The 12,446-nt window shown below is 53.2% G+C and overlaps 1 protein-coding gene across 9 annotated transcripts in view; it reads left to right on the top strand.

Annotated features, from left to right (window-relative positions):
• ELF4 (E74 like ETS transcription factor 4) overlaps positions 1–12,446 on the top strand; it is a 46,832-nt gene that overhangs the window by 30,509 nt on the left and 3,877 nt on the right. For 6 of the 9 annotated variants that reach the window (XM_039489811.1, XM_039489809.1, XM_039489808.1 and 3 more), the window contains 5 exons: positions 544–833; positions 9,782–9,953; positions 10,396–10,488; positions 10,928–11,071; positions 12,033–12,116. In XM_039489811.1, coding sequence (XP_039345745.1) covers positions 762–833; positions 9,782–9,953; positions 10,396–10,488; positions 10,928–11,071; positions 12,033–12,116 — 565 coding nt within the window. In that variant the 5' untranslated portion in view covers positions 544–761. The remainder of the gene's footprint in view (positions 1–543; positions 834–9,781; positions 9,954–10,395; positions 10,489–10,927; positions 11,072–12,032; positions 12,117–12,446) is intronic. The other 3 variants (XM_039489816.1, XM_039489815.1, XM_039489814.1) reach the window with 1 other exon arrangement.

Below are 12,446 nucleotides of genomic sequence, written 5' to 3'. Positions count from 1 at the left end.
GGGGGAAAAATCTCCTGGAATAGCTTCAGTCAGAGTTGGCAATCCTAGGCCTGGGAATTGCAGGGTCGGGGAGCATGTGGGGGAGTGGGGCGTGGGGATGGTGGTAAGGGAGAGGCCTGGGAATTGCAGGGGTGGGAAGTGTGCAGGGATGGGAGATGCCTGGGGAATATGAGGGCAGGGAGCGTGTGGGGGAGTGGGGCCTGGGGAGTGTGGGGCTAGGGAATGTGTGAGGGTCGGGGGGTCCTGGGGAATACATGGGTGGGAAGCATGCAGGGGCCTGGGGCTGGGGAGTGTGGGAGCAGGGAGTGTGTGGGGGTGGGGGAGGCCTGGGGATGGCAGGGAGCATGCGGGGAAGTGGGGCCTTGGGAGTGTGGGGACAGGGAGTGTGTAAGGGTGGGGGAGGCCTGAGGAATATAAGGGTGGGGAACGTGCGGGGGAGTGGGGTCTGGAGACTGTGGTGTGGGGAGCCCTGGGGGGCTGACGAGCTGCTCCCTCTGGCTGGCTCCCGCACAGCAGAGCAATAATGTCTCTTTCTCTCTCTAGCAAGCCCTGGCCTGTGGTGACATTGCTCAGCATGCAGCGGTAGCCGAAGGGATCCCTCATCCAGATCCCTGGGCTGGGCCAGCTGTGTGGGGCAGCCTTTCCCTGCAATCCCTATGAAGCTGAGGGCACCTGCAGTCCTGTCACACCGGCTCCCTCAGGGCAAAGGCACCACTGCTCCCTCCATCTCTCTTGCTGGTGTCTGTGTCTGATGCTGGGCCATGTCACTAGCTGCCCACCCCACTGATCTGGGGTTTGAATTTGCCAGCAGCAGCTTGGAGGAGATACACCAGGTAGGGTCCAGGGGTGGATGCATGCGCTCCACTCCCATTCCTACGCTGTCCGCAGTGGGGACTAGCCTCACCGGTGTGTCTGTCTGGGTGCAGGAGGATGTGCAAGGGGGGGCTAGACCTAAATCCCTGCCAGGGGAGGTTGTTTGATCAAACCCTAACCCCGCTGGTGCTGTTAGCAGGGCTGAAAATGAGGGCCAGGGTTTCCCCTTGAGAGTCCAGTGGGAATCAGCCAGCTGAGTTTGACTCTGAGCTTGGTGCTTGGGTGCTCTGGGGCTGAGTCCCATGGTGGGATCTTGCCTTAGTGCCAGGGGGCAGTGTTTGGCAGGGAATGGGTATTTGTACAATAACTTGTCCCCGCTAGAGTTCTAAGTATCCCAGAGCCCTTTCTCTTGGCTCAGGGGAGCATTTATTTTTCTCTCAATGGGCCTTGTGGGCAGGAGTGAGAAAATCTGACAGAAGAATGGCTCCAACCAAATACATGGAGGCTTTAGGAAAGAATAAAATAAGAGTTCAGCATGAACAAGCTAGCAGTAAAAGAGTTATTCTGCAGCAAGACTATACAGCAAGACAAAGATGAGGAAGCTGATAGATCATCCAGAAGAGACAAGAGGGTGGATGGCTACCAAAGCAAGAGAAGATGAGGAATTGTACAAGAGAGGGGATTCCTAATATCTGAACAACTGTTCTCACAGTTCTCAAACTGTTGTAGCTTCGTGAAGCCCGAGATGAGAGGATTTTAACCACAGAGGAAGGACCGAGCGTTTCATGTCCAGGCTGTGCTCAGTCAGCCAGAACTGCTAATGCACATTGCGAGTTGTGAAGAAACAGTGGACTTACCCATCTCATTAGGAGTAACTGCTTTTGAGAAAACAAGTAAGGCCATAAGTCAACTGAAGAGGGGTAAAACCTCAAGCTGTGGTAAGATACATGGTGAAATATTAAGTGCTGGAAAGGAAGTCATGGTGAACATGTGTGCAGGCTGTATAGCATGGGTTGGGAAAAGGAGATCTGTCCTAAAGATAGGAGAAGAGGTGTCACCTGTAAAAATCTCTGAAAAGGGGACCCAGTCTTTTTCTGATAAGTGGAGCGGGGTGACATTTCTCCCTGTACGTGGAAAAGTGTTTTGCATGATCATTTTGAATAGGATGAAAACTGCCGTTGACAAAGTACACAGGAATGAACAGGCTGGATTTTGATAGGAAAGGTTGTGTTCAGATCAGGTTTTCACCTCCAGGGGAGCTTAGAATACCAGCAGAAGAAGGTTTTTATGTAATTGATTTCACAAAATCATTTGACAGTGTCCAAAGAAAAGCCCTCTGGAAGATCCCAAGACACTATGGAATTCCAGCAAAAATTGCAAGTTGATAAAAGCTTTGTATGATGAGTCTGCGTGGTGGAGACATGGAACGGCTTAAAATTGTTATTGATGTAAGGCAAGGCTGTGTACTGTCTCCACTTCTCTTCTGCATTGTCTTAGACTTGTTAATGAGATGAGTGATGGAGAGACAGGAGATAAAACTGTGGGTCCAAGAGTTTGCAGATGACATAGTCACATGGATACCAATGTGGATGGAACGCAAAGACTCTTTATGAGCATAAACGTAAAACCTGCCAATCAGTATTTGTATCAGTATGCAGGAGACCAAGATTAGGTGGATAGCAGAGAATGCTGATGATATTGACACATATATGACTGCTGGAGAAGGGTATGAAAGAGTTGATGACTTTAGTTAACTTTTAAGTACAATATCTGCTAATGGCCAGGCCATTAAAGGAGTGAAGGCAAGAACTGGCAAAGCCAGAGAATCATTTTCTCATTTTTTAAACATCTGGAAGAGTAGGAAGATACATTTACACAGTGATGGCAATGCTATTAGAGAGATAAGGTGTGGGAGGTCATATCCTTTATTGGACCAACTTCTGTTGGTGAGAGAGCCAAGCTTGTCTCTCTAATATACTGGGACCAACGCAGCTAGGCAGGTGTAAGCCACCCGAGCTGGGCAGGCAATCGGGTGTCTCCTGTTACAGCAAACACCCAGCTATGGTGTATGGGGAGGGGAAGTGTGGGAAGCAGGTCAAGCACTCCTGGGGGCTGACAGCTGCTGCAGGGCTGGAGCCAAGGGGCTAGGAGCTGCAGACAGACTCAGACTGAGCCAGGCTTAGCAGTATGGAGGGGTACGTCTACACTACGGGATTATTCCGATTTTACAGAAACCGGTTTTGTAAAACAGATTGTATAAAGTCGAGTGCACGTGGCCACACAACGCACATTAATTCGGCGGTGTGCGTCCATGGTCCGAGGCTAGCGTCGATTTCCGGAGCGTTGCACGGTGGGTAGCTATCCCATAGCTATCCCATAGCTAATGGCATTTTGGGTTGTATAAGTAGGGGCATTTCCAGCAGATCGAGGGATGTGATCATTCCCCTCTACTCAGCACTGGTGAGGCCTCATTTGGAGTACTGTGTCCAGTTTTAGGCCCCACACTACAAGAAGGATGTGGATAAATTGGAGAAAGTCCAGCAGAGGGCAACAAAAATGATTAGGGGGCTGGAGCACATGACTTATGAGGAGAGGCTGAGGGAACTGGGATTGTTAAGTCTGCAGAAGAGAAGAATGAGGGGGGATTTGATAGCTGCTTTCAACTACCTGAAAGGGGGTTCCAAAGAGGATGGATCTAGACTGTTCTCAGTGGTAGAAGATGACAGAACAAGGAGTAATGGTCTCAAGTTGCAGAGGGAGAGGTTTAGGTTGGATATTAGAAAAAACTTTTTCACTAGTAGGGTGGTGAAGAACTGGAATGGGTTACCTAGGGAGGTGGTGGAATCTCCTTCCTTAGAGGTTTTTAAGGTCAGGCTTGACAAAGCCCTGGCTGGGATGATTTAGTTGGGTTTGGTCCTGCTTTGAGCAGGGGGTTGGACTAGATGACCTCCTGAGGTCCCTTCCAACCCTGAGATTCTATGATTCTATGATCCCATAGTTCCCGCAGTCTCCCCCACCCCTTGGAATTCTGGGTTGAGGTACCAGTGCCTGATGGGGCAAAAATCATTGTTGCGGGTGGTTCTGGGTACAGCCTCACCCCTCCCTCCGTGAAAGCAGCAGACAACCGTTTTGCGCCTTTTTTCCTGGGTGAACTGTGCAGACGCCATAGCACAGCAAGCATGGACCCTGCTCAGCTCAATACCGCAATCGTGGACGTTGTAAACACCTCGCGCACTCTCGTGCAGTCTATGCTGAACCAGGACCTGCAAAGCCAGGCGAGGAGGAGGCGGCTACGGCAGCGCGGCGATGACAGTGATGAGGACATGGACACAGAATTCTCTCAAACCGCGGCCCCCTGCGCTTTGGAGATCCTGATGGTAATGGGGCCGGTTCTAGCCATTGAACGCTGATTTTGGGCCCGGGAAACAAGCACAGACTGGAGGGACCGCATAGTTTTGCAGGTGTGGGACGATTCGCAGTGGCTGCGAAACTTTCGCATGCGTAAGGGCACTTTCATGGAACTTTGTGACTTGCTTTCCCTTGCCCTGAAACGCCATAATACCAAGATGAGAGCAGCCCTCACAGTGGAGAAGCGAGTGGCAATAGCCCTCTGGAAGCTTGCAACAACAGACAGCTACCGGTCAGTCGGGAATCAATTTGGAGTGGGCAAATCAACTGTGGGGGCTGCTGTGATGCAAGTAGCCAAAGCAATCATTAAGCTACTGCTACGAAAGGTTGTGACTCTGGGAAATGTGCAGGCCATAGTGGATGGCTTTGCTGCAATGGGATTCCCTAACTGTGGGGGGGGGCGGTAGATGGAACCCATATCCCTATCTTGGCACCGGAGCACCAGGGCACCCAGTACGTAAACCGCAAGGGGTACTTTTCAATGGTGCTGCAAGCACTGGTGGATCACAAGGGACGTTTCACCAACATCCACGTGGGATGGCCGGGAAGGGTTCATGACGCTCGTGTCTTCAGAAGCACTACTCTGTTTAAATGGCTGCAGCAAGGGAATTACTTCCCAGACCATAAAATAACAGTTGGGGATGTTGAAATGCCTGTTGTTATCCTGGGGGACCCAGCCTACCCCTTGATGCCATGGCTCATGAAGCCATACACAGGCAGCCTGGACAGTGGTCAGGAGCTGTTCAACTACAGGGTGAGCAAGTGCAGAATGGTGGTAGAATGTGCCTTTGGCCGTTTAAAGGCGCGCTGGCGCACGTTACTGACTCGCTCAGACCTCAGCCAAACCAGTGTCCCCTTTGTTATTGCTGCTTGCTGTGTTCTCCACAATCTCTGTGAGAGTAAGGGGGAGACCTTTATGGCGGGGTGGGAGGCTGAGGCAAATCACCTGGCCGCTGATTACGCGCAGCCAGACACCAGGGGGTTGGACTAGATAACCTCCTGAGGTCCCTTCCAACCGTGAGAGTCTATGATTCTATGACCAGGGAGATTAGAAGAGCACACCAAGAAGCGGTGCGCATCAGAGAAGCTTTGAAAACGAGCTTCATCACTGGCCAGGGTAGGGTGTGACTGCTGTGTTTGTTTCCCCTTGATGAACCCCCACCCCCCTTGATTGACTCATTCCCTGTAAGCAACCCACCCTCCCCCTTCGATTACAGCTTGCTTAAGGAAATAAAGTCACAATCGTTTAAAAATCATGTATTCTTTATTAATTCATTATAGAAAGAGGGAGAGAACTGAGAAGGTAGCCCGGGTGTGGTTTGGGAGGAGGATAGGAGGGAAGGAAAAGGCCACTTAAAAAATTTCACAGTAATGACAGCCTTTTGGTTGGGCTGTCCACGGGGGTGGAGTGGGCGGGTGCACAGAGCCTCCCCCCACGCGTTCTTACACGTCTGGGTGAGGAGGCTAAGGAACATGGTGAGTGGGGAGGGTAGTTATACAGGGGCTGCAGCAGCACTCTGTGATCCTGCTGCCGTTCATGAAGCTCCACCAGATGCCGGAGCATGTCAGTTTGATCACGCAGCAGCCCCAGAGCTGCATCCCCCACCTCTGATCTTCCTGCCGCCACCTCTGATCTTCTTGCCGCCACCTCTCATCTTGAGCGTCCCTCCTGTCCTCACGTTCACGGGCATCTTTCCTGTGCTTTGCTACCACGTCCTTCCACTCATTCAGATGCACTCTTTCATTGCGGGTCACTTCCATGATTTCGGAAAACATTTCTTCTCGCGTCTTTTTTTTCCGCTGCCTTATCTGAGATAGCCTTTGGGACGGAGTAGGGATGCTTGAAAAATTTGCAGCTGCATGAAGGAGGGAAAAAAGCGAGCGAAGTATTTAAAAAGATACATTTTACAGAACAATGGTTATACTCTTTCACAGTGAACAGCACTATTCACCTTACATAGCACTTGTGATTTCACTACAAGGTCGCATTTTGCATCTTAATATTGAGTGCCTGCGGCTCTGGTGTTACAGATCTCACAGATGCAGGTCCGGGCATCAGAATTCAGCTTGCATGCGGCCATGGTAAGCCACTGTCTTTCGGCTTCTGCAGCCTTCATATATACAGTGCTTTACCCCTCCCCCCACCGCATGGCTGGTATCATGAAAGCTCACTGCTAATCACCCCCCTTCACTCCCCCCCCCCCACTGCGTGGCTAGTAGCTGGATCCCTGCTAGCCAAACGTGAAAAAGCTCATCGCTATTTCACTCCTCCTCCCCGCTTGGCTACGTGCAAGGAAGGATTTTTTTTAAGCAGCAGGCCACGAACCCAGTAGGAAAATGGGCATCTCTGTCCCCTTAATTAAATTCATGATTTTCAACCAGGTTACCCTGAACGATATCACTCTGCTGAGGACAACACAGTGAGATAAAGAACGGATGTTTCTTGAAAGCCAGCAATCACCGGGACCATACACAGCTAGGCTTTGTCATGCAATGATACCCGATTACTTGCTACATGCATGGCGTGGTAAAGTGTCCTACCATGGTGGACAGAACAAGGCTGCCTTGCTCCAGAGTACCTCCAGGAGCGCTTCATGGAGATGTCCCTGGAGGATTTTCGCTCAATCCCCAGACATGTTAACAAACTTCTAAGTAACTTTACTGGCCGCGAATGCATCCCAAGTCCTCAGGGCAAATCAATCATTAAAAAACGCTTGCTTTTAAACCATGTTTTTTATTTACAAAGTTACACTCACCAGAGGTCCCTTCCATGGCTTCATTGTCTGGGATAGTGGCTTGGGAGGGCTGGGAGGATAATTCCGTCTGGGTCAGAAAAAGCTCCTGGCTGTTGGGGCTAACGGAGTGCTGTGTGCTTTCTGCAAGGTCATCCTCCTCACCTTCTTCATCTTCATCTTCCCCGTCCGCATAATCCTCAGCCATGGCTGAGATTACAACCCCCACCTCGGAATCCACGGACAGGGGTGGGGTAGTTGTGGCGCAGCCCCCTAAAATTGCATGCAGCTCAGCGTAGAAGCGGCATGTTTTTGGCCCTGCACCGGACCTTCCGTTTGCTTCTTTGGTTTTCTGGTAGGCTTGTCTGAGCTCCTTAACTTTCACTCTGCACTGCACTGAGTCCCTGGTGTGGCCTTTTTCCATCATAGCCTTGGAAATTCTTTCAAATACTTTTTCATTTTGTCTTTTGGAATGCAGTTCTGTTAGCACTGAATCCTCTCCCCATATAGCGATCAGATCCAGTACCTCCCGTGCAGTCCATGCTGGAGCTCTTTTTCGATTCTCAGGAGACTGTATTGTTAACTGTGCTGATGAGCTGCTCTGCGTGGTCACCTGTGCTGATGAGCTCTCCACACTGGGCAAGCAGGAAATTAAATTCAAAACTTTGCGGGGCTTTTCCTGTGTACCTGGCCAGTGCATCCGAGTTCAGATTGCTGTCCAGAGCGATCAGTGGTGCACTGTGGGATACCGCCCGGAGGCCAATACCGTAGATTTGCGGCCACACTAACCCTAATCCAATATGGTAATACCGATATTAGCGCTACTCCTCTCGTCGGGGAGGAGTACAGAAACCGGTTTAAAGAGGCCTTTATATCGATATAAAGGGCCTCGTAGTGTGAACGGGTGCGGCGTTAAATCGGTTTAATGCTGCTAAAATCGGTTTAAACGCGTAGTGTAGACCAGGCCGAGCACTGCACTCTCCACCAGTGGTTAGCTGCCACTCTGAAGCCCCTGTTCCAGGATGCTTCTTTAGAAGACACAGTGCTGCCCTCCAGTGGCATGTGCTCGCATCTCCCTTGCTTTGGCCAGTTTCTGCTCTCAGCTATGGTGTGACCAGCCAGCCTGTGGGGCCCTTACTCTGCATTCAGAGCAGTGCTACTGGGTGCCAGAGCAGGCCCTGTGCCTAAATCTCTGGAAAGGGTCAGGACTGCTCTCGCAGTGACCCAACAGGAGCGTGTCATGCAGCAGCCAATCCAAGTGCTGGCAGTCTGGAATTTGTCCCCAGCTAGGCATTGCTAGGAGTTTGTGGAGTGCCTTACTGTGGGGTGGGGCTGCCATGATAGCTACACAGCCCAGCCATGCACGCAGAGGTGAGGGTGGGGGTTCTGTGCAGCCAGGCAGCAGAGCCGCTGAGGGGTGGGAGCTGTGCAGCGGCTTGGGGTTCCTTGTCCCTCCTTTCAACCCAGAGAATGACTGTCTGTTGCATGGGGTGCGACGCGTTTCAGGGAGGGTGCCTGCCCCTGGAGAGGTGTGTTTGGAATCTATGGGTGTCGCACCCTGTACCTCAAATCAAAACCCTGGAACCCCCATATTCACCGCCGTCATGTAACTGTGTTTATTTTTGTACAAAGCATGCCATGTAAGATATCCTAGGAAAGGTCATGATCTGCTGAACCCTGTTGTTCTGTCCAAATATCTCTCGTTAGTGTGTATGAAGCTATGAGATTTTGCTGTACGGTTGTTACTGAAATGTGTTGTAAGTTTGCTAGTGACACACAAAGGACCCCTCCCAGGAGGGTGCTCAACTACCATTAATCAGCAAGGGAGTGTAATCATGGGATTTACAATTCAATGAGAGCTGCCCAAGCACCACACAATGGGGACTGCTCAACTCTGTGACTCAGTTGCACAAGACCACACCCTGGGGATTGCCCAGCCCAGTGACTCAGCAAAGCCCACCAGGCCATGTCTGCGGAAGTCTTTTAGACACATGGACTGAGGCTAAAACTAGGGAACAGCGGCAGCATGCCTTGGTCTTTCACCTCCCGCACCTACACTGGAAGTAACAGGAACACTGAGAAGACAAAAACTTTAACTAAGGAGACTGGGCCAGGCTTAAGGGGAGGCCTGTGTATTAAGAACTGTAACATCCAGTGGGATGAGAAAATTGCTTGATCCAAATACTGCCTAGTGTAATACAGTTTAAGATTTAGATTGTGTGCTTTTTTTTTATTTTCATTGGTAACTATCTCTGACCTCTTATGCGTACCACTTATAATCACTTAAAATCTATCTTTCCGTAGTTAATAAATCTAGTTTCTATTTTACCTAAAACAGTTTGGTTTGGTTCAAGTGCTTGGGAAATCTCAGCTCAGGTTACAAAGGCTGGTGCATGACCTCTCCACATTGAGGGAGGGGCAGACTGAGTAATAAATTTGCACTGGTCAGGCTTTTGCACTGGCCAGGGCAAGATGGTACAGCTCTGGGGTGCAAGGCTGGGAAGCTGTGGGGGAATTGGCTGGTGCCTTTCTCTGTGTGATTCGTGAGTGGCTCAGGGAGCATTCGTGCAACCCAGCTGGGTGTGGGGCTCCCCCTGCTGTTGTGCTGAGTGATAACAGTGCCTGGAGGGGTTTGCTGCTTGTCACTAGCAAAGCATTGGGAGCTACAGCCCAGGCTGGAGAGTTAAGGGGGCACAGTGGTCCCACAGTTCCAGTTTGCACCTGAGGCATCCTATCACATGGCTGGCCCTGAGATCTCTGTCGGGGGAGGTGCTAAGCATGCTGGTCTCAAGCTGCACTTTCTATGATGTATGTCTGTCCCCCTGCAGCTCGATGACCCACTAGCCTTTCCTGCCCCACTGGAGGAGCAGCTTCCCTGCACAGACCTGCTGTGTGTGTATTCGGGGCTGGAATTGGATGAGGTACCCAGTGGCATCATGGCAGATGGGCTGCTGGACAAGCCCGAGCTGCAGGTTGTCGGGGACAGTGTCACAGTGCCAGGTGGGTCACACGGGGGTAAGGGGGAGGAGGGTGTTTCAGTCACTGCAGATCCTGTAAGACTCCAAAAGCCAGGCCTTTGCTGAGACCCAGCAGAGCTGAGCTCAGGGCTCTCCCCTGGTGTGCAGAGCCAGTCTAGCTCCAGCCCTGCATATGATGCTGCAGCTAGCAAGCTGCATGTTTATGCACCACCATCTCCACTGGCAGGGGCAGTGACATGGCTCCAGCCTTCATGGGGTCAAGGAAACCTTGTGCAGCACTGCCTGCCAGAGTCTGCATGGAGCCTGCACCGAGAGGGGGAATGGCTCCATCATCCCAATGGAAACAATAGGTGCTGCTGGGGGCTGGGCTCTTTGGAAAGCCTGGCAACAGGTGGGTGCCCCAGGGTGGTCCCATTCCCTCCTGAAGTGTGTGGGGGGGGCTGACATAGGCTGTTTCTCTGCAGGTGACGCTGAGCAGCCGTTACCCCCCATTGCAGCTGGCGAGGGCCTGCTCTGGGTGGAGTCACCCAACAACATCTTGGATGAGAAGCGCCTGCGTGAGTTGCCTTTCCTGGGCAGTGGCCCTCCCCTCTTAGGTTGTGGTGGGGACAGAGCTGGGGGCCCTCCCCTCTCAGAGGGCAGGACAAGAGCCCTTCCCCTCTCATGGGAAGGAGGGACTGGGGGCCCTCCCCTCTCACAAGGCACTACGAGGGCCCCTGCCCTCTCACAGGGTGGTGGCGTTCCCCTCCCATGGGGGTCTCTTGAGCATCAGGGCGAGGTGGCTCTCCCCTCCTGTGCATGGGGTAGGAGGGTTGGAGGGTGCTCACGCCTAGATAGGGTCTATGTGTAGGTTAGAGGCCTTCTTTCAGGGTGGCTGCATCTTGGTGGGCAGGGGAGTTGCTGGCATGGCCCAGCCTGAGTGAGGGTCCTGGGGGCGTGATGCTGATCTGGTGCCCCATGTTCAGTCAGGCTTCCCTCCCATTGTATCCCTTGTAGTTGGCAGCACTAGGGTTTCCCTGGACAGAGAGGCCTGCCCCCTGGGCCCGGGGGAAGCCAATGACCTGCGCAGGTCTGGGGACGAGGAGAATCCCATGGCTGGGTCCACCAAGGAGCAGACAGGGAAGCAGCCCAGGAGGAAAGGTAACCTGCGTCCCCTAAATCCTGCGCGTGCTGTGCCCTCCTCTCCTTGCAGGGCTCCTCGGGCCAGTGACATGTCCTGTTCTGTTGGCGGGGAGCACCTGGTGCAGAGCCAGCCTCCTCGTTGGCATGCACCTGCCACATCCCCGCAAGTCTCAGCTACCAGCCTTAACCCTGACCCAAGGCCCTGCCCAGCCAGCCCCGGGCGTCCCATCTCCATCGCCACTCCCTGCACTGCAGCTCCCCACACACTGGCCAAACCAGCTGTCTGCCTGCCTCTCCGCCACGATGGGTCAGAGACACCATTATCTTATATCCTCCCCACCCCCGCCCCATGGCCAATGCTGGCCCCAGCCCACCGCCCCCACCCAGTACTGTGCACCAGGGTGTGGAGACAATATCACCCCCACTAGCTGCTCTGATCTGAGCCCAGCAGCATGGCCAGCCCTTTGTGCGGAGCCTGTCTCCATCACTGGCTGTGTGACTGTTGAGACCCAACCCTACAGTGCTGGCCCGTCACCCCCTCCCTCCTCTGGCACTGACACACTGGAGGTGGGTGTGGTGCTGTGCAGAACTGTGCTGGGAAGACAGCAACCCTGCTGTAGTGATCGCATGCTGTCCTGATCTTGAACAGCGGCAATCTTCCTGCAGCGGACGGCAGCTACCTACATTTCAGTGGGGAGAGCAGTGATTCTGGGCCATGCACGCAGCACAGTCCCAGCGTGTGTCCATGGACAGACAACCGTATCCACAGCCTGACAGTCACTGACAGAGGGAAGCTGCTCTCTGAAGTGAATCCAGGGGAGGTGCAGTGCCCAGGCCCCGCTCAGAGGATGCTGCAGGGGCAGGAGGTCCAGCGCTTGCTGTGAAAATACTGATGGCCTGGGGAGACCCACAGAGAGGCAGGTTGGGTGGTAAGAGGGTTGGGGCAATGCTCTTCCTTTCCCCTGTCTTCCCCTTGCAGGTCGCAAGCCGAAGCCCCCCCGCTGCCTTTCCCCCATCACCGCCCCAGGCTTTCCAATCTGCAGGAAGAGCAAGGACGGCAAAGGTAGTGAGCAGCATGGTGGGCCATGGAGGGGGGGGGGCAGGCTAGGAGATGCCTGGTCAGGCAGGGCCACAGCAAATGGCTCCTGTAGCTTGGCAGGGAGCAGACGTGCTTGGCTCAGCACCCAATGGGGCAAATCATCATCCAGAGGCTGCTGAGCGAATGGAAGATGCTTCCCGCCTGGCTGGGCCCCCTGGCCAGTCTGACTCAGGGACGAGGGAGTCCGGCCCATACGGCCTGGCCCACCACTAGCCCGGCAGCTGCAGCAGAGCGCCCTCCCTCACCACCTAGGGATTCCTGTGGGGCAGCTCTCTGGCCTGTGGGGTGCAGGGG

The sequence above is a fragment of the Mauremys reevesii genome, linkage group 9, assembly GCF_016161935.1.
Source record: "Mauremys reevesii isolate NIE-2019 linkage group 9, ASM1616193v1, whole genome shotgun sequence".
Taxonomy (NCBI): domain Eukaryota; kingdom Metazoa; phylum Chordata; order Testudines; family Geoemydidae; genus Mauremys; species Mauremys reevesii.
This window is presented reverse-complemented; position numbering and strand designations above follow the sequence as displayed.